This window comes from Trachinotus anak, unplaced genomic scaffold, assembly GCF_046630095.1.
Source record: "Trachinotus anak isolate AG129_WGS33_773 ecotype Australia unplaced genomic scaffold, CSIRO_AGI_Tana_v1 ptg000009l, whole genome shotgun sequence".
Taxonomy (NCBI): Eukaryota; Metazoa; Chordata; class Actinopteri; order Carangiformes; family Carangidae; genus Trachinotus; species Trachinotus anak.
Genome location: NW_027273860.1, coordinates 6,525,386 through 6,550,517, shown reverse-complemented (window position 1 = coordinate 6,550,517; position 25,132 = coordinate 6,525,386). Strand labels below are relative to the sequence as shown.

The window sequence follows — 25,132 nt, the reverse complement described above, 5'->3', positions numbered from 1 at the left end:
AAAAATAGTGTCATGTCCTCAGTGGTAGCTATGGTTGAAAGCCATGTTTGTAGCTTGCTGGTTCAAAGCATATAATATGATGTGATCATATGGCTTAATGTGGAATATTCCAAACAAAACTTCACTTACTTCACTCTCTGAGAAAATAAATATATTCATTTTCCTCATCAGTAAAGATAAAGTAATTTTGAGTTCTTCACATGTTCGGACAATAAACACAGCTCACACTGTTGAAATCTCTTACTTGGACAACACAAATGTAAATACAAAAGAACAACACTGTGGGTTCCCTTTTATTCTTAAAATTTTATGTACAAGTGCGACTGATTTATTTATTTTTTTAATGTACATTCAATATAGAAAGTTTATATACGTAATATTACATTGAACATTTCACAAATTGCACTAGTCTTTCACATAGATTCATAATCAGTAAACGTCATTCGTCACATCTTAGCAGAAGCTCATTTCCGGTGGTTATTATTCATAAATATTCTAGTGCTTTTTGCATTCTGGGGAAGAAGGAGAATTACTTTAAAAAATGTGAGGCAGAAAGGGGTAGCCTTCAAAGACAGCAGAATGAAGTATGAATTAAGATCAGATGAATTAGAGGCGGGACATTTTGAGAGCAGATCTGTGTCAACCTTGAAAGAGTGGGAGGAACTAGACCTGACCATACCAGAGAGGAGGTCAGCGTGGCATTTTCTTACGAAGAAACATGAAAGAGAAATCATCCACATCTATTTCTGATTTCCTATTTCAAAATTTTTCCTTTTGAGAATCCATTATATAGACTAGTAAAGGACATATTTATGTAAGAGGTGGATAGGTCCTCTGCACAGATGTGTCACAAATGAGGCCACCCTCAGTTAGACAGGATTTAGGGGTGAATGTAGCCAATCAAGATATGACAAAGTGGAATGAGATAATGGAGAAGAGACAATTTACCTATAATAAGCCTCAGTCTTCCAATGTCTCTCATGAAAAAAAAAAATCTAGAGTAAAAAATATATTCATACAAAAAGTAAACTCTTTTGTGTGTCATTGGAAGAAACAAGAAAAGTAGCACAGAAACAAAACAAATGTGGTCATCTGTTAAAACAATTTCAAAGTGTTTATGAAGACTTGAGTGCCATTTGTAAGGGGAGAGGAGAGTGATACTGGAGGAGGTGTCGCAGAGATTTTGGTGACAGTCGATGACGGCCCGCTCTCCTCCGTCTTTCTCTCTCTCCATCCCCTCGTGTGGGGGAGCTGATCAGTCCCTCTCTGAGCTGCGGCCGTGAAGCTGCAGGGCAGTCTGGGTGCCTGAGCGTGACTGTGTGTGTGTGTGTGTGTGTGTGTTCGTCAGCCTTGGTCTCCAATGTCGTTGTCCACAGGGGGTGGGACGCTGGGCATTACCGTGGTGCTAGTTCCTGCTGTAAGGTAACCTGCGACTCCTGGACCTACGTGCGACAGAAAGGTAGGTAAGATACAGTGCAGGTGGGACTTATGAGGACATCTGGAGCACTGATGGTGAGCTACAATAAACTACAGGACATCATCTACTGTATGTATGGAGGAATGATCGCTACAGCGGCTGCCATGTTCCTACTGTGGCCCAATTACTAGACATTTAAAACAAAAAAATGTCATGTAGCAATAATGACCACACATTAATCTCCGGAGCTGAAGGTGGCTCTTTTTTCAGGAATGCATGACAGGGTTTGGAAGGGTTGTTGCCATGTAGCACATAATAATGAAAGTATGCAAAGAATCTGCTGAAGTGGAGCATGTAATCCTTTTTTCACAAATTCAGAAATGAAAAGGTGAAATAGAAGTACACTGATTTCTATGTGGAATTTATAAATTTGTAGCTCCTCTCAGAAACAGTCCCCCCCCCCCCCCCCCCCCTTTTTTTCTATTTGCTATTAATAAAGCGTCTCTGATGCTCTGTTGTTGGGTATTCTTATGTAACACTTCCAGTAGTGAGGCATTTTTTCACACACACAGCTACCCGAAGGATAGTGGGAAATATAATTAAACTTTTTAAATAATCCACAACACTCCTCAAACTGTGCAAAACAATCAACAGTTTACAGGAACAAATTCAACAAAACTCGTGCTGCATCTCTCCCCCTGAGAGAACCTGGATCTTGGATTTAGCACGACCTCCCGAGGAGCGCTAACACTTCAGGAACTGGCCTCTAATGAGGGTGGACTACAGCGGAAACAAAAGCAGAACCTGTGACAAGGCCTGAACCTTCATTAAATCACTGTAGTGGAAAACGCCTGTTTGTGTGGAGTGGTTGAGGTGGCACTGATGAAGGTGAGAGTTTAGAAACAGGTTAGATTTTTTGTGATCTGATTTACATTGTTGAGGTTTTGGTTCTATTTTCCTGTTAAAAATAAGCTTTCTAATTACCTTAATTTGAATAAGCACAAGTCAAAGTGAATACAGTAAAATGCAGAGAGTTTGTCTCAATTAATTTTCTGTTCATGTATTGTTGAATGGCACTATTTTTTCCCCTACATAATTCCACCATTTTTCATTTCTTCAAGCTTTATTGTTTTCCAACTGAAAACAATACTCTTTTCTTGCCCACAGCAGATGGGAAATCCATTGGCCTTTCTCAAATACCACATGGGACAGTAATCACACTTGTGTTAAAGTCAAAGGGATTTCTGCCAGCCAAGTTTTAATTTTCAACGTGCAAGGGCATTTTTGTTCATTCCTGAAACTGGAGTGTGATAAAGAGTTAGTGGATGAAGATGGAATGAGAATGTTTTCAGCGCTGCAAGGATGAAGAGGTGGGAATGGAAAGTTAAGTGCGGGTCAAAGATGGTGGTAAAAAGGTAAGGAGTGGCGTTAGGAGTGAGGTCAAAGTCTACCTGCATCAGAGCAAGAGAGAGGAGGGCTGTGAGGGCCCAGCTCAGGAGTCTAGAGCCCACCTCGCAGTGGGCTGCTGGCAGCCAGGAGAGAAGGAGTGGAAACCCCTGAGGAGGAAATATGAAGGACAACGAGGAAGGGAAGGGCAGAGCCAGGAAGTTATAGGACGTGGAGAGAGAAAGGGTCGCTGGGTTTAAGCACAAGTGAGGAGTCAGCAACAAGGTGTTTTATAGGATAAAGCAAAGCATTAAGATTCAACAACAGCTCAGAGAAAGACAATTAATACTTACCTCGTAAGCACTCAGAAAATATTTCAAAGGCTTTGCTTGTTAAGAAACTGTCAAGAGTGTTCAACTTTACCTGTCAGGTAGCCTGCAGTCTGAGACTCTGAGATGAAAAGATCATGTTTCTGGTCTTTGAAGGCACTCCACACCGAGGACCTCGCAAGAATTTCATTCACCTGTAAAGCAGTTATTGGCACAGAGTTTCAAATGAGATAAATAACCAACACTCCTAATCAGTCAAGGGTTTTAATTGATAATCCTATCATACCTGTTCACCGTACTGCAGACTGCGAGTCATGGACTTGAGAGCCTTTACTATCTGGGCCTTGGTAGCTGAAGGGTTGTCTAATGTCTCAAGGCCAATTCCCTCCAGTAACTTCAGGAGGTATGGAACCAGCTCCACTCTTAGAGCCTGTCCAGTTGGTTAACAACATGCAGTTTTAGTTAGGCTCGAGGTCATAAAATCTGTTGTAGGAAATAAAAAAAAAAAAAATACAATAATGGTGACACTTTACCTGAGCTACCAGGTCTGTCTGCTCCTTCTGGAACATGCGGTTGAGGGCTTCACAAGCCAATCCAGCCATGTCTGTCCGAACTTTCATCCCAGTCATCAGGGGGCCGATAGTCTCCAGAGAAGCCATGGAGCGCACACACAGCTACACACAACAACAGCTTCAGTTAACGTATCATGTTGCAAGGAGAAGTCAAAAGTTCATGGTTAAATCTGGCAGCGCTGTGTATACTCTGAAAATGAAAATTGATTTTTCAAGTGTAAACCCCTGATAAAACAACATTTAAATAAAATGCTCATGTTCTTTGTTGCTTTGTGCGGATGTTACCCAAGGGTGAAGAAATGCTAGTTTAGAAAGCACTTTATTTTACAGGGCCTGCATTTTCCAGCAAATTTCCTGAAAACCTTCCTCATCATTTCCTACATATTAACTGGTATGAAGCTGCAAATTACAAGGATATTTTCAAAAAATTTTAATTTGATACCAATTAGTTTTTAAGTAACTTGTTATTTGTCAATATCCACTAGAGTTTCCTAGAAGCTCTTTTTTTGAAAAGTGAGAAAGTTTTCATTCTTAGCTGGAAAGTATGGGATCTGTAAAATAAAATACAAAAATCTGTCACTTTGACTGCTCACCTCATTGTCTGATAGCACGTGGATGAGGCGGATGGAGCTCTTGGGCACGGCGTTGTTCTTGTGGTTGAGTGCTGCCAGGATGCGAGGCAGGTGACCCAGAGGAGGAACCTGGTCCGCCAACTGGGTCTGTGTGCTGAACAGACACACTGCTGCCGTGGTAACTGTCTCCAGGGCCTCACCCTGCAGGAGACCAGAGATGTTATTAAAAAGTGTGAGTATATAGAAAAACATAAAAGTATTTTGTCTCAGTTCCTCAGTAAAGCAACTCACATTGGGGTTGTTCTTCTCCAGCAGCTCAGTCAGAGTCTCCAGGAGGGAAACCAGGAACTCGCGAGGCTTGCGCAGCACCCAGCCTGGCTGAGCAATGAAGATACGCAAGAAGACTCCACCAACTTCGAGCTCACCCTGTCCTGCTCCATAAGCCACTGTGAAGTCCTCTGGCAGCTGAGCACACAGACCAAGAATTTATTGTCTCATTAAAGCATAAACAACAAACTGTTAGTAAAACAATGCATTACTGCACTTACTTTCCAGTTCACATCAGGATTATCCTTCTGCTGTTTAAAGTGGCTGAAAAAGATATAAAAAGATAAAGAACGTGACATTAGACACAAGACAGCTGGAATTCTTCACCGTTTCGCACCAGTAAAAATGGAAATGATGTCATACTCAAGCATCATCTCCCGGACAGTGGTGGACACTTTCTCCCTTGAGTTGTCATTCCAGATGAGTTCAGGGTTTTCATGCGTTCCCTCAAATATGTGCACCGCTGCCTCTGCGTTGTCTCGCATGGCGTCCATGAACACACCAGGAAGGAAACGCATCAGAGTCAAACGCACCTGGCCGAGCGTAAATGATGAAAATGTTTAAGTAGGTGAAGATATACAACAATGCATGATGATGAAGGATATTATTTCAATGTACAGTTTTTTCTGTTTCGACTGACCTTTGGCCCAACCAGCTTGTCTGAGGTCATTTTGGAGAAGAGCTCTGCAGTCTGTGTGCGGACCTGGGGGTGTGTGCAGTTACAGAAGAGGTCCAGCAAGTATATCAGGGCACCTGGGGGACAGACAGAAACATGAGCATCCCAGCACTCAGAATCCATATAAATATGGAGCACACTGCAGAATTACGCTGACCTTTGGCCATAGCCTCTTTGACGATCTTTGTGTTAGAAGTCAGTGCATACAGGGTCTCCAGCACCAATTGCCTGCCTGGAAGATGCAAAGATGTGTTTTAATCCCAATATAAAACACTGGAATAACTACAGAAAAAGAGGAAACACTAATTTTAAGACAGTGAGTTGTTTTTTGTGTCTTAGGGTGTCTTCTTACTGGAGGGGAGTGAGTGCAGCAGCAACAGAAGGTTGGACAACACCAGAGACTCAGCGATGTTGCTCACACATTCCTGGTTTGATGTCACTGTATTCACAACCTGCAGAGGAAACCAATATGAGACTTCAGCAATCAAAGATATTTATTTAAGATATGAGCAGGACAGAGAAGAGTTTATCAGTACCTCCAAAACCAGCTGCTGCACTCTGCCAGCTCCATGAACCCGTAACAAAGAGAAGAGCAGCTTGAAATGGCCAATGCACTCTGACTCTGAACCTGTTATTATACAAAGGTGAGTGTTTAGAAAAGTAACACGTTATACTTGTATCTTTTGACCTGCTACAACAGGTTGTGTTCTTCAGATAAAGCAGGAACAGATAAGCGTTGTATCTCACCGGGGTTGTTCTTGATGACATTGCGAAGAGCCTCCAGAGCCATCTCAGCAAAGCGGAGCCTCTCGGCGTGCTGCTGGGACTCCACCTTGTTACTCTGACTCATGGCCAGCAGAGTGTGGAGGTACTGGGCCTGGGATCCTACATAGTCCAGCAGACTGGCCGCAAATGCTTTGGGATACTAAAAACAGAGGTGGTAAAACACAACGTTATAGGTTGGGTTTTTGTCTATTTCCTGGTGAAAATAAACCACACACACAGGTCAAGATCTGATTTATGCTTTTTTTATTCCCTAAAACTTCCCTGATGAACAAAAGACACAGAGAAAGAGCAAACAATAAAAAAAAGCAGATTGAACGGAGTTGTAATATTATGTTCTTCTTCTACTCACCTCAAGTGGAAAGGATGGCTGCTCATTGTAGACCCTCACAAATATCTCCCCAACTATCAACTCTTTGCTGTGATCACTGAACACGAACTCTGCACCAAAGCTTTTGTCATTTTCTCCCTGTGAAGAGACCAGAGAGAGGATGCATGAATGGATCACTTTCTTAGATTACACCAATATAGCTTATCAATAACGTTTTATATCAATATCTATATATGAAATTTCCATAAATCAGCTTTTCACCAAACCATCTGTTGGGACAATGTTTCCTGTGACCAGTTCAGATCAACCACAAACACAGGTTTAACCTGTATCATTGAATCTGTCTGAGAGGAACATGAGTCATTGATTCCCTTCCCTTTTTTCTTTCATCTGTCCATATTTATGTTTATTCAACATCTAATTTGAAATCTAATGTGCCACTTGTTAAATATCACCTGTTTGTAAATCAAATAAATCACGTTTGGAAAAGAAAGGAAGGATGAGTCTTTCCTACCCTCTTGATGTTTCCCTCCTGTTGACCCTCCAGGAACTCCAGCAGCTCTGCTCGTGTTCCATTGTTCCAGATCAGGTACGGGTTCTCTGAGTTACTATTCAGCAGCTTCAAGACCTACATGCAAAACAAGGGATGTAGAACTCAGTCTGCTGTTGCTGTCTGTGTAAGTGAATTCTTTGTGACGTTCCTTTTCACCTCTTCCACTGACCTCAGCAGGAGATCCTGTTCCCAGCTTCCTTGAGATGTATGGCGTTAACATGGCTGCTAAGCTCTTGCGGATGGTGGGGTTCTCGGGTGGTGTGCCCTCGATGCCGTTGGTCTCTGAAACAGGATTGTTGCCGTCTGGGGTGTGTGGTGTTTGGGTGTAGCCTCCGAGTCGGCTCAGAGCTACCAGGCTCAGCTTTGCCAAGCTGTTTGCGACCTCCTGTTGGTTTGTGTCCTGGCTCGCCTGCACGCCGCTCTCCTCCAGAGTGTAGTCGTAGTTGAAGAGGTGGACCAGCAGGTGCCAAAGCACACCAGCGTGGTAGAGATGGGTCTGGAGGAAGAAATCCACTGCGAAGGAGCTGACGCACTGTACAGCCAGGGCTGCAGTCTTTGGGAGACCCTGAAAAAGGAGAGAACGTGAATCAATGCTGAGGGGAAAAAACACCTCGTTGTAATTTGTACCTGGTTATCTGGTCGCGGAACAAGAGTAAGAGTGACCCTGAAGGTGCTGCTTGTCGTAGGATTTACTAAATCATTACCACATGATGACAGATCACCATAAATTAGCCAGATCATTACCAAGTGTAATTGTCTCTGAAATGCTAGAATGCTACATGGCAAAATGGCTTTTTTAAACATCACAAATGGAAATTAAAATCGTTTAAATGTATTTTCTTAAAATGGTGGTTGCAGCAGAGAGAGAGAGGTCTTGTGGTAAAAAACCCTTTTAACTCCTATTTTTTCTTAGAACAGGAAACAAGATTTTTTAAGCAACTGCATGTTCTAACAACATTACTGGGATAAGGTAAGGGCTTCTGATTGCCATGGATATCACATTTAATCTGAAAATAACAGATTGATGTTGAAAAATATTAAACAGAGCACATTTTGATGTTTTACCAAGAGAAGATGACACAGTTAAAAAATTGAGGGCGATTGATTTCACAGCTGAATTCTACATTTGTGCTCGTTCCCCTTTAAACTTTTGCTTTCTTACTAAACAAACAACAAAATACTGGGAAGAATAAAGTAAATATAGATGCAGGATCCTCACCTTTCCATAGTACAGGATATGACATAGGTCCCTGATGATATTGGGCAGTTCAATCATCTTTTCCCTGCATTCCTCAAATTGGGCTGCTACACTGTAGCACTTACAGATGTGCCCGCACACCTGTGGCAGATTCACATGATGGAAAAGAGTTAAAGAAATCACAACAAGCAAGTACGATACTCATCCGTAGAGAGCAGTGACCAAAGGTGATCTTCTTACCTGCACAGCCATGTCATCAGGCTTGCTGGATGCAGTTAATACAGCAACACACCGAGAAAGAGCCTCCAACGACACCTGATTAAATACAAGCAAGAGTTTATTGTTTTTTCAGTCACAGCTCCCCACACACACACACAGCACACTGGTCCACACGTATACAGAGAGCTACAATGATTCATTTTGACTTGTTGATATTTGTTAATATGCATATATACCTCGATGCCGTTCTCGCGGCGCAGCTCCTCTGCGTTAAGAGCAGAGCAGTTGACCGTGTGGAAGGCCAGTTCAGCAGCGGCCGGGAGGAGAGGGGAGGTTTTAGAGAAGAGCTGCTCATCCTCCGTCTCCATTCTGATTGTTTTGATGAGCATGGGGTAACCGGCGTATTTGTAGGGTTCCAGTTCTGTTCATAGAAAAAAGAAGTGGTGAGAGGACTCACAGTATAAGGTAAAAATCTTCAACAACCAACACATTTTCACTCAAATTCATGTTTCTTTCCAGATGAAAAGGTACAAAGAAGAGAGGCAGACGTGAAACCTTGTTTGTGCCGGTTGAACAGGATGCTCTGGGCTTTGAGGATGAGGATGATGTTTTCTGGGTCGGGTCCATCCAGGATGCGGGCAGACTTTGTGCAGAGGAACTCGTAGGCTTTGTTCACTTTCTCAAACATGTCCTGAAAAACAACAGGTGGAAAACACATATGAGGACATGCTCAGCCCTTAAATACAACACATATTATATCAGTAATGACTGGAATACATACCCTGCCCTCTGGGTTCTTGTCAGGATGGTATTTCTGTGCCAGTCTGAAGTAAGCCTTCCTGATTTTACTCTCCTCGTGCCTGAGGAGAAAAATGCCAAACTTAAGGGTATATTTAAGCAAGTCAAACACATCTACGGTTACAGGAGATCAGAATTCTACCATATAATATAATATTTTAAATGCTGAAAAAACATAGGTTGAGAATTTAGGAGTAAGTATAAACAAAACAAAGGCCACTCACGGCCCCTGTGCTTTGGGGAGGTTGAGGACTTCGTAGGCATCTTCTACAGACATGGATGGAGGCTTCTTCTCCACTTCCCTCTTCCAGGCTTCAAGAGTGTCTTTTAGCAGCTTCACCTGTGGGGATAATGGTGGTGGATGACAACGTTAAAAGAAGCCTTTCTTAGAAACGCAAGCAGGATGTTGATGAAGACCTAGAAGCTTGGATAAATAAGGAAAGAAAAGAAACATACAGCATCTCGAATAGGCCAGTTAGGGAAGCGGGTGGTGTCACACAGATGTCTGAGGTAGTAGATGTTGCAGAAGAGCTCGTTGTCCAGCTGAGGGAAACTGATCACGGGGATGGGGCAGTACTGGTAGAGGGCCCGTGTGTTGCTCTGCAGCCTAGGGCTGAAGTCAGCTACATGGGCTGCTATCTTCTCAATCATCATGCGCCTGAAACAGAGATCAAACAGAAAATGTTAAAATCACCAGACGGTGGCTTTCCTTGCTGCAATTCTAAATGTTGCATTTGAGGGTAGACTAATTTAACATGATAGACAAATTTTTACCTCATCTCGCTGCTCCAAATGGCCTCAGGTGTATCGAATTCTCCAAGGAATATCTCAGAGAAGCGCTCAGCCTCATAGTTCTCTAGATAACACACCATTGCTTCAGGCAGCACCGGCCCCAGAACACTACGCTGCACTATGTCCTGACCCTTGGACTGTGGACAGCAAAACAGGCAAATGTCATTTTGAAAAGAAGGATGAACTCATAACATACAATCCATTTAAATTTCTACTGTAACTGTCTCCTTATACTGTAAAGCAACTGTACCTCCTCTGATTTGAAGGCTTGCTTCAAGTGAGTGTACTTCAGGAACCTGAAACCACAGGAACATCTCAGTGGTTATGATTAACAGAACAGGCACACTAACAGATGCACGCGCACACACTCACATATACACACAAGTACATGTGTGGTTACAGTTCCCAGACTCTTGTCGCCTCATCAAGAAGCAGAACATTTTACCTTGTTTTCTCTTTATTCACACAGAAGCTAAATATGAAACTCTGTTATTAACCTGCCAGTCATCCTGGGTTCATACCGATTAAAAGTTGCAATAATTATCATTCTTTAATATTGGGCTGGGATTGTTTGGATGTTGGTGCAAAGTGTTTATGTGTCAGTTGTTTTGTGTTGTGTCTTCACCTTGCTACAGGAAGCACGTTGGAGCCTGTGTACATCATGATGAAGAAGAAGACCCCAGTTAAATAGAGGCGCTGCAAATTGGGGTTGTCTTGCATCACCAGGTACAGAACATTGGCGACTTTCTCCACCAGGATGGGGTCAAAAGTCAACAGCAGCTGGAGAGGACAAAGGCAAACAATTCAGCAATTCACTGGAGGAGATATGACGATTTGAAGGACACAAATCTCACATTCAAATTGTGCAGTTACCTGGACAATGTGCGGGAGACAAGCATTGTCACTGATCATCCTCTTGATTTTAGGCAAAGGACGGATAATGGCATTATCCTGGTCCCTGTATATAAAGTAAATAAACAGGTATGTTGTAGTTATGGTCTAATAATTCATTGCTCTAAACAAAACTTACGACAAACAAGAATTATAATATATAAGGCATAAAACACAAAGTACACAAACACACAACCACAGCGTGCTTCCCACCTGCTGGGGTAGTAGGAGCACATGGTGATGAGCATGTTAAGGATTAGTGTAGCCAGGTCGGACTCGTTCATCACTGCCTGTCCTGTGGCCAGGAGGCACCATTTCAGCTGGGGTATAGCCTGCAGGGGGCGCCAACCGTCCATCCCCTGAGCCCAGCAGCGCGTCTTCGCTGTCAGGACGCCTGTGCTCCAAAACTCCTGCATCTGGAAAAGTCAAAGCAAAAACATGATGCAAAGCAAAACAAATTAAAAAGCAACTTCAAGAGACCAACACAAACGAACCAAATAACGCTGCAATAAGTAGGATAATGCAATGATTTCACGAGATGTCGCCTCTTGATGACATCACATTACATTAACTGACCCATTTATGCACTTATAATATTGAGATGATAAAAATATGACACCAGAGATAAGTGTTTCATCCTTATGAACAAGTACAAACCAGATGTTATTATATTTATGGAATACATTATTATTTCCATTTTATTACATTTTGATCAGCTGTTGTTAGCAGGGCTTTGTTAGCATAAACTGGAGTTTCCCTGGTGTGGGACACATACCTCCTCAAAACTAAAAGGTCCTCTTCTTTCCTTGTCTGCATTCCCAAAGTACCACTCTTTCTCGCTCTCCCTCTTCATGTCTGGTGCTGCCTCCAGCACGTTGCTCTGTGGGAATGAAGAAGACTCTGTTTGAAACTCCACACAAGATGAATTGAAACATTTTCATGCTTGGGTCAGTGTTGAATTAAATATCATCTATGGCTCATTGGCGATTACATCTTGTAACATGCGTCATCGATCAAATCAATGGAGCTTCTTTTTATATAATCTAACTCAGAAACTACAGCAGCCATGTTTTTACCTGTAGGGGCACAGTAGCTCTGCTGGTATGCAGATGGGCCAATGTCAGTAGGTCCACCAAGATACGCACTCCATTTGAGTCCATCACCTCCTTCACATTTTTCTGCAGGAAAAAAAAAAAAGAATTATTACTCAAGATACAAAGACATGTGGGTCAAATGAACATGTAATGCCAAAAGGTCCTGTAGCTTTAATCAGCTCACCTTGTTGAGGATGAGTTTGTTGAGGAAGAGGATGAGTCTGTCTCTTTCCAGTTTGTCTGTGCACTGTAACCACAGAGGCATATTTTAGATTTCAGGATTATTTAAAAAGACAAACAGTTCCCTTGCTGTGACGATGAAAACACTTGCAGTGACAGTTTGCCTGTACTCACTCGGTCCAACATGCCCACAATGTACTTTGTATCTGTGAAGGGGCCAATCTCCTCGAAGCACTTGCCATAGACTATAGCGAGCGCCTGCAGGCACAGGCACTTCATTGTAACTTTGGGTGTAAGCAGAAAGCGATGGTAGAGCTCGTTGAAGAACTCATATCTGAGAGAAAAGAGAGGGAGAAATAACTTTAATCACCTGTAGGGATTCAGATCATAATGATAATATTAGTGTGGTTTGTTTAGATTGTAGTCTTACGATCTCTTGATGGCACTCGACTCTTCATTTTCATCCTCCTCGAGCAGTAGACGCAGATAATAATCCCCGATCTTTATCTCATCTGAAAGGCACTCATATTTCACCTGCAAATAACAACATAAACAAACACATTTATATGTTAGTTTTAGAAACGACCCTGTATTTCTTTGTGGAGTGCACAGAAGTATCAAGATTTCCTGGCCCAGTATATCCAGCTGATGACATCCGGACATCAGTGAGTGTAACGTACTCCAGACGAGCACAAACCTCAAACTCCTGGTGGTTCCAGGATATAACGGTGGCACTGCCGAGCTCGCGGTCCACGCTGAAGGCGCGCATCTCCCCCTCCAGAGCGTCCCGCAGCTCCTCCCTTGTCTTCAGGTTCCAGATGAGGTTGGACCGTGCGTGGTCGAGCTGGAATCTTCAGAAGACGGAAAAGCAAGTTGAATAAGTAAGATGAATAAATATATACATATATTAAATATTAGAATATTAAATATCAGCATGAGCACCGCACATGTGCCAGACAATGTGGCCAGCGTAGCTTTCTATTGGTGCACGTTATACCTGTAGTAGAAAAGCTCCCAGTTGGCTTCAATCTTTATTCTCTGCCGTCTTTTCCTCAGGATGACAGGCTTTTGGTTCGGGTTCTGAAAACAAGCAAAAGACAAAACCTTTAGGATCCATGACAGTTTATCATTCATTCAATATTTGTCCTTTTTCAGCTTATGGCATAAAGAGAGTGGAGGAGTTAAAATGGCGACAACATGAGCAATATTTCACACAGACAGTAACACCAGATATAAATGACAACAGTATGAAGAAAAACTTAAGAAAAACATTTTTGAGAATGGAGAAAGGCAGATATTAGAACAATGAGACAAAAAAAAACAACCTTTAAAAACATCACACCAACATAGAAAATAAGTTAATGAAACACAAAAACCAAGATGGGATCCCAGAATTGTGTGCGTTCTGTAACTCATCCTGGGCTTGATGGGTCTTGGCTGAATATGCATTTAAAATACCTTTTCTGCTTTTTAAAATTTAGAACCACAATACCCATAAATCTGTTGCTTTTTGCATCATCATAAATGGTGCGAGTCATGTTAAATACTGCTGCAGACTCCAGTGCAGGCTGCTTGGCAACAGCCCTACTGTATATGGTAATTATACTCATGTCTCAAACTAAATGTGGTCATTATTTATTGATACAAAGCACAACAGGCACTGAAAATGTCCTCCAATGAAAGAAGGACGAGAAGAAATGTGTTAAAATCTGTGCTTTCTTTATCTGTTGTGTAATATATTGACTTGTTTTTGTTTTCTTGCATCTATTTGAAGACACACGTTGAAATTCCTTGCAGATTACAGAAGTTCATTGCCTGGCTGAATTAAAAAACACACTCAATGTGCCACATGAAGATGGAAAAATGGTTTGGTCAAGAGAAAGAATATGGAAAGAAAACAGCATGGATCCCATTGGCCAGTCCTACTTACCAGGTTATTTCTGTCCTGCTGCATTGTTTGACAGCAGAGAAACCACACAAGACAAGGGGAGGGTAGGGCAGAGACAACACAGAGAGATTATTGTTCCTCGGATCAAACAGAGATGAATCGCAACAAAAAGGGTCACAGGTCTCTAGACTATCGATACAAAGAAACTGACATGCAAATCTATCATAAGTCCTGCTGATTTATTAGCTGACAATTCACTAGATTCATACATTTTTCAAGACTATCTAATGAATTGCTAACATCAAATAAACAGGGAGCATGTGGTGCAAACATAAATTAATGGATGTGATTCAGTGCAAGCAAGCCAATCAAAATACACAGTTGATCAGCTTCAGCCATTTTGAACAGTTCAACACAAAAGTGTAGAAAAGGAAAAGTGAAACATTTAGGAGAAAAAGGATTTGAGTTGCAGCTTTGTTTGATAGTAGATGTGATTTTGTTGAAAAGCCAGGCAGTAGTGAGCCAAGGTTTTAGCTGATACCATCAACCTCCAGCCACCCACACAGGTTCAGTCGGAATTGCCTGATATCTCTGAGATTTAGTTCAAACATATAATCACATTTCCATCCTAAAGGAGATATTCTTTAAAGCGAAGAAATGACCTTAGAATTTAAATAACACTTTGGTCACATTCATCACAAAGACAGACCCTGGTGCACAGACAAAACAACCTGCAATGGAAAATGTTTGTCATACCTAAATAGAAAAAGTCTGTTAAATATACTGTATATGAAAAGCTGCACATGCAGTTTGACCAGTAAATATGCAGGGCACAGAAAAATCACATTTGATTGTATCTTGACTGGCTCCACAAGGTCAGGCAGCATCAGAGCTGGCAATGCTTTCCATGCAAAAATAACAGCGATGACTGAAGAGTGTGTTATTGAGTCGGTCTCTGGACTCTGCAGTACTGCTCAGCATCAGCAGGAGGAGCAACAGTTAGAGACACCAGAGCAGCAGCAGCAGCAGCGGCCTGTCTGAGAACAGCCCTTTGTCAGTCCCTTTGTAAAGGAATACGTATCCTCACCTCCTTCTGTGCTATGCCCATCTTGTCTCTCCAGTGCATCAGCACTAGATCAGCCTTCTCCTTGGCAAACTTTTCCACCTCTTTGGCTGCTTTGCCTGCTATCCGCTGCCACTCAGGCACTTTGTTTCGGTTTAGCTGGTCCTGTTGGAAATAAATGTAAAAAAAACAATTATATTTCAAAGACAAATTCCTTATTAGGCTTTTTGGTCAGTCTGCAAAAATGTTTAGATGTGATGTGTTTGGATACCGTGGCGATTTTCAAGTTGTCACGGATGTGCATTCTGTCCACATCTTTCTCTGGGACTGGGTCAGGACTGTCCAGGTAAGCCAGCAGGCCTGTTGGCTAAAAGTACAGTGAAGAACACAAAGTGAAATGGGTCAGGACTTAAACAGGGTGTCTCAGCTGCCAAAAAAAACATTGGCTTACATCCTGGACAGAACTGTTTTGCCTGTATTACCATACCATCATTATACTAATAGCTCCTGCCATGAGTATTGGACAGGCATCAAGTATTTGTTTGAAAGTGTCAAATGGGCTGAGTTGGAGGCATACCAGTATCCTTTTCAGGAGGTTCATGGCAACAGGGTTCTCTGCTGTCCAAAGTCCCACCAGGTGACGACTCAGTTGCCTGATAAAGAAACATCTGAAGTAAGCAGCTGAGCCATTGTGTTATTTGCCAGAAAACATACCTTGCTGTTTATCTACTGCAACAACTTAGGCTGATTCTACTGTTACATGCAATGATTGTTCCTCGGGCTGAGTAGAAGAATATTAGTGAACAAGCAGCTGGAACCAGCGGTGTGGATAGTGTGTATTTATTGAGCTTGGACCTGTTGGTGAGCATCCTCTGATCAGCGCTGATGGTGAACAAAGATGTGTGCAGATGCCTCGGAAGAGCCCCTTCACTCAGGGCCAGCTCCTGCATCTTAGTGGCTATTTCCTTGTCTCCCTCCTAAAACAAATGCAGGTTCATTATCATCACAAAGCATGAACACTAAACAGAGTCCAATCCACACTGTAGGGCACTTAACCCACTGAAAGGCTTACCTCAATAATGGCCTTCATCACCAGCCCAGCTCCCTTCACTATCGCCATGGAGGGATGCTAGAGATAAGAACAGCACTTTTCAGTACACAAGCATCTAATGAATTTATATCAGTCATATTACTATCATGATCAGGGCTGAAAGGTCAACAGTATGCCAAGCCAGCTACCTGAAAGAGTTTGAACAAGGTGCGTCCATTGGATGCAACCATCTCAAGCAGCATGTCAAACTGCTGCCCCTCAGTGGTTTCACTGTAGGGGGCGCAGAGGGCAAATGTTAGGAAGTCCAATAAGGAGCTGATGACCAAAGCTCCTGTTCCATGGTCCTGCAAAAAAAAAAAAAAAAAAACAAGAGTGAGAAACATGTAAGTTTCTTTATTAGCCTGAGCTCAGGCTGAAACCAGCATAGGAAGAAATTGTACCACATTAGTGATGAATTTTTCAAGGAGGTTTTCCAGGAACTTCTTAGATGACAGCAGAGAGGCCTTGTTCAGCTGCTCCTGCCTCAGGTCATAATCATCGTGCATCGGCTGGAGGGAAAGATGAGAGAAAAGGTCTCAGCCAAACAGCAAGAAAGATATCAATCAATGGATCTGTATTTCCACGTCTGTATAAATTTGATTGATGTCTAGATATTTAGGGAATACTTACACACATAAGAGCACAGAGCATATCTATAGCAGCGTGTGTCACACCGTTGTTGTTCCTTTTTAAAGCTTTTACCGTCTTTACTCCCAACTTTTCCCTAAACCTGGAACACACAAACGCACATTCACAGAGTTAGTAAAACTGCTGCATGGACCATACATTGAAAAAAGTGAGGAACGTAAAAACACAGAAATACAACAGAATATAAACCTTACATACTGTATTATTTAACGAGGTCTGGGGTTGGATACACAAAGAATTCATTGCTTAAGAAGTGGCTTGTTTTTTCATTTCCTCACCAGCCCTCACATTTTTTTTTTACTGAACTACTAAGGGTAGCATCATTAAAGAGGTTTTCCTTAAAGCAAAAATAAACCTTTTATGTATTTATAGTGATCTGCGTTGTGAGGCTGTGTGAGGGAGACACCAAACTACCGCAGCAATGAATCTTTCACAAAAACCAATTCTGGCTCATTTGCTTCACAGGAACAAGGAATAAACAGTAAATACAGTTCCTCTCATACATCTCAGTGACCCAGAAAGATTTGTTGAATATATGTGATTTATAGGAATGTAAAGGACTGAATGACCAAAGCAGATACTGGGAGAAGAGATGGAGGCACAGAAATAAGAGGAAGAGATGACGAGGAAGAGTGGGAGGCCAAGACAAATCGAGACAGACAGCTCGACTGAACAGAGTGAAGTGACATAACCTCCCCTCTGAAGTGCCTGAGATGAAAGCAGAGCAAAGATAAAAGAAGAAGAGGCTGACCAACAGACTCTGGAAAAGAACAAGAAGGATAAGATATACAGACAGACAAAGGGCAGACTGAGATGTATGGATTCATATTTACGTTGCATCTGTGAGTCCAGACCCTTGACCAGACCTTGGAATGACAGAGCATGCCTGTTACCAGCAGCTCGACAAGAGTATGCTTTGAAGGAATAACGCAAGAAGGTAAAGCTGCAATATCTGCTGCGTCCTTACTTAGGGAGCTGGGTGAAAGCCTGGAAGCCAGCCTTGGAGGCCACCAAGCGTCGGATGGCCTGGAAATGGCTCTCCAGCTCAGCGTTAAGAGCTGGCAGCTCAGCCTCCTGAGATAAGAGAGCCAGGATGGCGTTGTTGATGAGCTTCTCTTTGTTCTCGGAGAAAAGACCCTGAAGAGAACAGAGACAGAAACACAGAGAGATGAAGATGGAGAAATTAGTGTGAATCCTGCCTCGGCAGATGGGCACTCATTAATCACACAGGAAGTGAACGCACTCACATCTTGGGTTACTGCATGCAGCACTCCACTGTAGGATATGTTGGCGTTGAATCTGAACACTGCATCTGCAAAGTTTCCATCTGAGGAAAGGAAGGAGAGACAGAACAATTTAACAAAAGAATGTATCACCTAAAATCCAAACAAGACTAAGAGTCTACAGCTGTGTGAGGCTGCACTTTGCAGCATAAACCCATTTGTGCCCCTGATGCATTACCATTTTATTCCAGTCACAGACATAAGCGTTCATTTTGACAAAACAAAACAAAAACAGAAGGTCATGTAACAAAACCTATTGCCATCTGGAAAGACATACCCAGAATTCTGTGACTCTTCTGACCATCTGGATGAAATATATTCACATCAGTGATGTTGTTTAACAACCTTCTGGGTTTTTCAGAGGTTGCTGGATATTTATTCTTTGAAGCATCTTAGCTTAGCTTTGTGACTCCAATGTAATAGTAAAACATGAGAGGGACAACACAGTGATGCTTTGATGTAAACGCTAATGTTAGCATGCTAACATGGTCACAATTAGCATGCCAGTATGCTGATGTTTTCAGGGTATAATGTTTAGGATCTTATTCTGGTGTGTTAGCATGCTATCATTTGACATTTAGCACTAAACAGACACGACAGCTGAGGCTGATAGTATTTGGTCATAAAGCAAAGTACTGGACAAACTGAAATGTTGGCCTGATTGTGGTGCTTGGATTACAAAGGACACAAGGATTCAACCTCTGGGAACCATTTTATGTCAGCATTTAATGTTCTGGACCAAAGTGGCAAACCAGCCAACTACCACCACCAGCAAAACAAACTACTAAAGTGGACACTGCTGTCAAAATCATTTAAAGTTCTAATAAATGTACTTGTAAACCAATCTGAACAATTTATATAACATCAGCTTCATGAAGATTAAGGGCTTTGACTCACTCGGAGGTGCTGCCAGGAATTTGAGATGCAAACTCTCCACCTCCTCATCCACGGGCATGCTCAGTAGGCCCCATCTTTGCCCGCGCTGCGTGGGGGCCATCTTGACGCACACATCCCTGTTGCCTGATGCACGGACTCCATCAAGCAGGCTGGCTAACAGGGAGTCCCTACAGACACACATGCAAACAGATTTAGTTAAATGCATTACATTGTGTTACAGTGGGGTGGAGTGCACAGTAACAGGAAAGAGTTGAGGCTGTGCAGCAGACACAAGGCACACAAGCAAATTACTCATCATGTAAACAGAACTGAAAAAAGGCAAATGAGGTCAAAAATGGATTAAACAAACCCACAGGGCCTGCAGTGTCAATACGTACATAAAAGAAAGGAGTATGTGTACCTTTCTGTGGAGGAGTACTTCCTGATCTGACCTCTGATGAATTCAACTGTAAACACCTGAGGGTTGTCTACGTCACAGATGAGAGCAAATACCTGAGTGGGGGGAAGAGACAGAAGGTAAGAGTGAGAAAAGAAAGAGTGGGGGAGGTTTCAGTGATGTAGCTCATACATCATGAAACAAAGACAGGCAGTTCAGTTAACATTTATTCACGGGACGACAACTGCACAGAGCAAAAAGGTTCTGAGTAAATTTTTCTGCTGAAACCTTTCATGACTTGATGTCTCTTTACATTCTGAGCGCTCACCTCTCCGAAGGGTTTGATGGTGACTATGTTATATGAAGCTGGGTCTCTCTCAACTAGACATGTCTCTGTCAGCGCAAGGATGCGCTTAACGGGTTCCTGGAAGAGATCAACAGAAAGCGCAAACATAGAACATAGAACCTCAGGACAGAAATAATATACACAACATGAAACTTGAAACAGTGGATACTAATTCTATTGCTAAGGAAATGTTAGCTCCAACTCATCAAAGGATGGGACATCACAAACCTCTGGTGGCACAATAACTTTAAATATAATGGAATAGAACTTAATAGATGTAGGAAGAGTTAGAGTCAAAGTCAGAGTAACCGGGGAGCTGGCTGATTATTTGGCCTTTTGAAAAACACCATCTATCTTTTAGAAAGCCAAAGTTAGAGACGTGACTTTCAGATCTCATAAATCCTAAAATGATGTGAATTTAAGATGAACACAGCTGTCAAAAAAAACAACATTTTCACATTCTCTTTGTTTGCAGAGAAAACTATTGACATAATAGAGGCTGAAAATGTGCAGTATAAAGAAGAAGAAGAAGAAGAAAAAGAAGAGTGTTCTGACCGGATGGCGAGTGGTGATCTTCTGCACTACAAACTCGGCCAGTGAAGTGATGCTCTCATCTGAGCTGTACTTCCCCAACCTGTCCGTCACAAAATCCTCGAAGGTCAGAGCCTCTTTCCTCAGTCGTAGCGTGATGCCAATGAAGTTCCCAGCATGCTCTATGGCACTGCGGATGATTTCATCCCGGTGCTCCGAGGCAAACAGATGCTGAGAGAAAGAGTCAACACGACAGGGGAAAAGGGAGGGGAGGGAAATTTTTATTTTGTTATGACAGCACATAAGAGATATACTGAAGCCTCGCGCGCGCACGCACGCACACACACACACACACACACACACACACACACACACACACACACACACACACACACACACACACACACACACACACACACACACACACACACACACACACACACTCCATAAATACATACCAGCCTGCTGAAGCCACCATAAAGGATGCAGAATCCTCCTTGGTAATCAGAGACCTCGACGAAACCCTCTACATTCCGATAGTCGTAGGAACACACCACTCGGTTAGTGTGGGGGTCAATCTGGTCGATGCCTCCCGGTGTCACCTCTAAACTCACAGGCTTTCGTGTATCACTCCAGTGGTGCTTGTAGCAGTTGTAACGCTGTTGGAGAGCACACATGTTGTTGAGGCATCACTGAGTCATGTCTCACCACGTATGTACACTCAAACTGATAACTTGCATTTCCATTTTTATAGATCTTAGTACTTACCCTGCCAGTTATCTTTCCCTCTGAAAACTCTGTTCTGAATCTCTGTGAGAGGGAAAAAAGACAGATATTATATAAAAGTGTCGTCTTACACAGCTGCTCGTTAAACCATTGTAGTGTCACAACTAAAAATGCCCCGTCTTCACTGCAAAATTTACAACATTTAATTGGTTCTGTGGGGAAATACCTATTCTTGTTGTAGTTTCGAAACATCTCTGCGTAATGAGTTTATTTCTTCACATCAGCATATCTGCTGATTCACATCAACACCGATGGTGAGTCAAAGGGCCTGTGATTTGCAAGCACTGCCTTTCCAAACACTGTGTTGGACATTAACTGACTTTGCTGCAATTTCTTTTAAACAACACAGCAAAATTAACAGTCATGACACAGTGAGAAGCATGAATATCAAACACCACTTCTTGGATCTTTTGAGGAAATATGTGCACTAGGTCTGTTTAGTCATTCTGAGTGATGGCGGTGAAGTGGTGCAGCTGTGAGTGTTCTTCCTCACCAGTGCTTCTGTGAGCAGTTCTGTCCGGTGCTCCGTCGAGAACTTGAGCGTTTCCGACTTCTTGCCACTGCCTTTGCGGAATGTGAGGTTGAACTCTGTTCCCTGACCTTTTCCTACTGGACCGATACCACAGATGTCTCCATAAGGCCACTGGCAAACACAGACAGCAACAACAGAGATAAACACACTGTTAAAGTTACACAAACCAAATTCAATCACGAGAAAATGTGTTATGGCAACATTTTACTTTCAGTACTCCTATTTAGTGTTTATAAACCTTTAAAAAATGCCTTATAACATTTGAAAAGTTGTACAGCTGTAAGCAGATATTAAGTGTTTCTTTTTCTCTCTGTTAAGTCATTGTCACAGCCATCAACCCTGAGAGGGTTAATGTATGTGGTTTTATGATTAATGGGTATTTACTATGACTTATTTAGTGTTCCAATCAGTGCAAAGACATCTAGTTGCATAATCTGTGCAGCGCTGAGAGCTAAGCATATTTAAACATATTTAAAGGTTGAGCAAAAGAAATTAGACATACTGCATTTCAGCTTTTAGCAAAAGAGCAATGTATTTAAAATTGATTTTCAATAGTCACATGGGGCAGAGAAAAGCACATCTCACAAGCGCCTGCTAGGCGCTAACATCTACAGCAAAGATGAAGTTCCTGAATGACACTGGAGTTCCTCTTCGACCAGCTGCACGAATACTGACCTGATTTGTTACTTCTAGCGTAGTAGGGTTGTAAGTGGTAATGCCATGTGTCCCCACTGAGAAGACTCGCTTGTACCTGCAACACAGAGGATGAATCAGGGATGAGTCAGAAACAATGCCTACCAACCACCATCTGCACATGAGACGCAACACCTACAACAGCACAGCAAGTCGCACAACACTGGCAGTGAATGTGGGAAGCAAGGTGAATGTGTGGCATCATGTACGACCCAGATCCAGTTAGCTCTGACAACTCTGAACATCTACATCGATTAACCTGTCGTCTCAAGACTTCCAGTGTGCCAAATATATCTCATGGATGAATAAAGCTCTGTTACATCTGGCAGAGGGCTGGATGGTGTAAGAGGAGGAGGTCCATTTGTAACCACTGTTGCAGCCCTCTGAGGGGGTGATGATGACTCAAGGACAGGTGACATCACTGGAGCTTGCTTATCTGATGATGTCATCCATCGAGGTTTATTATGCCCGTTTCCAGACATTTTATGAGCGAATGGTGATGCACAACCAGGAAGAAAAGGTGATGAGATAAGATTACCAACTGCTACTTTTAAAGCTGTGGAAGCTATCCAGTGAGCCGGAGTGAAAAGTGATAAACATGTAGCCTTAATTCTTGCTGTTGCCACTCAATGCAGATGTGTAATGTAAGACTGAAGTGACACAGCTGTGACTTCTGAGTATTTCTCCATAAGATCCAGCCATTACTACTAGGGAATTTGTTATTCTCTCTATGTATTAGACACATTAGGTCTCTAAGTTAGGTTAGCAGTTATGTAATGAGTCACTCTGACACTGAAATAACGGACACTAATTTGAAATGTTATAAGAGTGGGGCACTTTCTCACATAGTAGGAAGGAAGTGTGAAATTCTGTTTTGCCAATCATCTGCATGTTATGCTCTCTGAAAGTGTGTGTGTGTGTGTGTGTGTGTGTGTGTGTGTGCGTGTGTGAAGTGTGTGTGAGTATGTAGGCATGTCCACGTGTAGTTGACCACTGTGTGATTTTGCAACAGTTCTTGCAACCATTTTTGCAGCATTCACAGCATCCTGCCTGGCATTTGATCTGAAAATGAATCATTGGACGGTTTTGTTTATGCAAAGAATACGTTTTGGAGAGGTTTTTAGATTTGGGGCAGTTTAAGCAGGAAGAGAATGTGGTTAAGTGTTAAATGTAAAGGTTTATTTATGCACTGGTATACATGTATGTTCACCCTTGTACATCATGTTCTTTTAGCACCTCTACTGCACACTTAACATGCTGACTTGGCTCCTTTCTTTCTTGCACATCCTCATTAGGCCTGAATAAAATTGAGAAGGTCTGGTGATGTTACCATTTACGCAGCTAGTCAAAAAGCAGAAGAAAAGAAAAGTCAAATTGAGATGTTACTTCCACATAATGCATTTGCACTTGTGTACGGAGTGCATGATTAACACAAACAGACAGGACAGACAGGAGCCTGAGGCAAGGCTGAAGTGGAATATTATGTCCAGACACATCTCACTGTCAGTCTCCTTCCTTCTCCACAATTATACAAATGTCATGTCATTTTTAGACACCTTCCCTGTTAGAAAGCACTCATCCTCTGTTCTAATCACCTCTCCTCGCACTGAGGTTTCCTCTCCACTGTTATGTCATCTTGGGACACAAAGTATAAGACCACAACTCTGACCTTATGTCAGGGCGCTGCCTGTGCACATTCTGACCTTGGTGCTAAGTGACTGGATTAACTTGGGTGTCAGCACAAACCTAGTTAATTATTCATTCTCTGTGGACTGTTTTCACCCCCCCCCCCCCCCAAATTCTATATTAGCAGACAGGAAATAGCCAACCCTCCCTGTTGTGTCTGGCTAACAATACATAATGTATCATTCACTATAATCACTATAGTTGTGATCATTTTTAGCAAGTGTATATAATGTATACAAAGAAGACTGGGCTAACAACTAATTTCTTGCTTTTGCACACTAACTATATTAATTTGAAAGATAAGCAGAAGAGAGAGAGAGACTAAATAGAGTATAGACTGATTTCATGATTGAAGCCAAATGCAATATAAGAAGATATAATAAGTGCCTGTCTAGACAACTTATCAACATCTGATGCAGTGATAAGTACAGAGGAACTAAATAAAGTAACATTTGCATGGATGAGTTGAGACTGAAGTGAGACATTAAATTAGAAAATGTATCATAACATGTGGAGAGCACTCTCCAGGAATTCCAATGAGCATACCAGTGTTTTTGCATGCTGTGGCCTATCTACAACAAATCACATACACCCCACATTACTGCTGACCATTTTACAACTCATGCTGTTGTGGCTCAGATTTACATTCATACAAAGATATGAAAATCGATGTGCAGAGAACCAACCTTGTGTTGCGTAATCCATCATAGTAAATGCCATTTCTGCTTATATTATTTAGTTTATTTGCCAAGAGTGGGCATGACGGAATGAATGGAAACCAAAGGCTCATGATAGCAGGAAAAAAAAAAGAAAAAAGAAAATGCAAATCGAAACCACTCTTGTATGCCTTAGAAAATAGTCAGCAGTAATGGGTTTTGTGGCCAATGGTTAAAAACAGTGGCATGCTCCTTTTATTCTTCCATAAGGAAAATATATGAGGAGGAATGATCACAATATAAACATGCTTTAAAAGGTACAGTTTATATCATACATATGGTTTCTGCTCAGTTACACATCTTCATTCAGTCATACTGTACAGCAAAGGTTTTCCTTCCACTTCCAAGGGCTCATAATGTGGCACATTAAGCAACTTCCTGTATCTGACTAAACCTCTTCACAACTGCCTCTCCACTCCGCCAAACTAAACTCAATTTCCCACCAAGAAGACAGATTTGTGTGACTACACACAAACATC

At 42.1% G+C, this 25,132-nt stretch overlaps 1 protein-coding gene across 3 annotated transcripts in view; it reads right to left on the bottom strand.

The window, feature by feature from the left end:
• Window positions 1-275: 275 nt before the first annotated feature.
• Window positions 276-25,132, bottom strand: part of LOC139625133 (dnaJ homolog subfamily C member 13) — a 30,722-nt gene continuing 5,865 nt past the window's right edge. The window contains exons 3-57 of one of the 3 annotated variants that reach the window (XM_071484810.1): window positions 22,234-22,309; window positions 21,520-21,669; window positions 21,009-21,050; window positions 20,699-20,899; window positions 20,265-20,471; window positions 19,692-19,787; window positions 19,388-19,479; window positions 18,988-19,154; window positions 18,055-18,134; window positions 17,775-17,944; window positions 16,790-16,889; window positions 16,561-16,668; window positions 16,309-16,464; window positions 16,142-16,198; window positions 15,925-16,046; window positions 15,647-15,722; window positions 15,341-15,436; window positions 15,094-15,234; window positions 14,049-14,066; window positions 13,116-13,198; window positions 12,816-12,969; window positions 12,549-12,652; window positions 12,293-12,452; window positions 12,123-12,185; window positions 11,921-12,022; window positions 11,620-11,724; window positions 11,058-11,260; window positions 10,827-10,911; window positions 10,579-10,733; window positions 10,204-10,249; window positions 9,936-10,090; window positions 9,618-9,819; window positions 9,386-9,501; window positions 9,145-9,223; window positions 8,919-9,054; window positions 8,600-8,784; window positions 8,385-8,459; window positions 8,166-8,285; window positions 7,116-7,511; window positions 6,908-7,021; window positions 6,415-6,531; window positions 6,027-6,204; window positions 5,816-5,907; window positions 5,632-5,731; window positions 5,437-5,511; window positions 5,244-5,356; window positions 4,967-5,136; window positions 4,825-4,867; window positions 4,568-4,741; window positions 4,298-4,477; window positions 3,666-3,806; window positions 3,419-3,562; window positions 3,227-3,326; window positions 2,869-2,973; window positions 276-1,442 (exon numbers count right to left, since the gene is read on the bottom strand). In XM_071484810.1, the coding sequence (XP_071340911.1) occupies window positions 2,918-2,973; window positions 3,227-3,326; window positions 3,419-3,562; window positions 3,666-3,806; window positions 4,298-4,477; window positions 4,568-4,741; window positions 4,825-4,867; window positions 4,967-5,136; window positions 5,244-5,356; window positions 5,437-5,511; window positions 5,632-5,731; window positions 5,816-5,907; window positions 6,027-6,204; window positions 6,415-6,531; window positions 6,908-7,021; window positions 7,116-7,511; window positions 8,166-8,285; window positions 8,385-8,459; window positions 8,600-8,784; window positions 8,919-9,054; window positions 9,145-9,223; window positions 9,386-9,501; window positions 9,618-9,819; window positions 9,936-10,090; window positions 10,204-10,249; window positions 10,579-10,733; window positions 10,827-10,911; window positions 11,058-11,260; window positions 11,620-11,724; window positions 11,921-12,022; window positions 12,123-12,185; window positions 12,293-12,452; window positions 12,549-12,652; window positions 12,816-12,969; window positions 13,116-13,198; window positions 14,049-14,066; window positions 15,094-15,234; window positions 15,341-15,436; window positions 15,647-15,722; window positions 15,925-16,046; window positions 16,142-16,198; window positions 16,309-16,464; window positions 16,561-16,668; window positions 16,790-16,889; window positions 17,775-17,944; window positions 18,055-18,134; window positions 18,988-19,154; window positions 19,388-19,479; window positions 19,692-19,787; window positions 20,265-20,471; window positions 20,699-20,899; window positions 21,009-21,050; window positions 21,520-21,669; window positions 22,234-22,309 (6,676 nt within the window). In that variant the 3' untranslated portion in view covers window positions 276-1,442; window positions 2,869-2,917. The remainder of the gene's footprint in view (window positions 1,443-2,868; window positions 2,974-3,226; window positions 3,327-3,418; window positions 3,563-3,665; window positions 3,807-4,297; window positions 4,478-4,567; window positions 4,742-4,824; window positions 4,868-4,966; window positions 5,137-5,243; window positions 5,357-5,436; window positions 5,512-5,631; window positions 5,732-5,815; window positions 5,908-6,026; window positions 6,205-6,414; window positions 6,532-6,907; window positions 7,022-7,115; window positions 7,512-8,165; window positions 8,286-8,384; window positions 8,460-8,599; window positions 8,785-8,918; window positions 9,055-9,144; window positions 9,224-9,385; window positions 9,502-9,617; window positions 9,820-9,935; window positions 10,091-10,203; window positions 10,250-10,578; window positions 10,734-10,826; window positions 10,912-11,057; window positions 11,261-11,619; window positions 11,725-11,920; window positions 12,023-12,122; window positions 12,186-12,292; window positions 12,453-12,548; window positions 12,653-12,815; window positions 12,970-13,115; window positions 13,199-14,048; window positions 14,067-15,093; window positions 15,235-15,340; window positions 15,437-15,646; window positions 15,723-15,924; window positions 16,047-16,141; window positions 16,199-16,308; window positions 16,465-16,560; window positions 16,669-16,789; window positions 16,890-17,774; window positions 17,945-18,054; window positions 18,135-18,987; window positions 19,155-19,387; window positions 19,480-19,691; window positions 19,788-20,264; window positions 20,472-20,698; window positions 20,900-21,008; window positions 21,051-21,519; window positions 21,670-22,233; window positions 22,310-25,132) is intronic. The other 2 variants (XM_071484808.1, XM_071484809.1) reach the window with 2 other exon arrangements.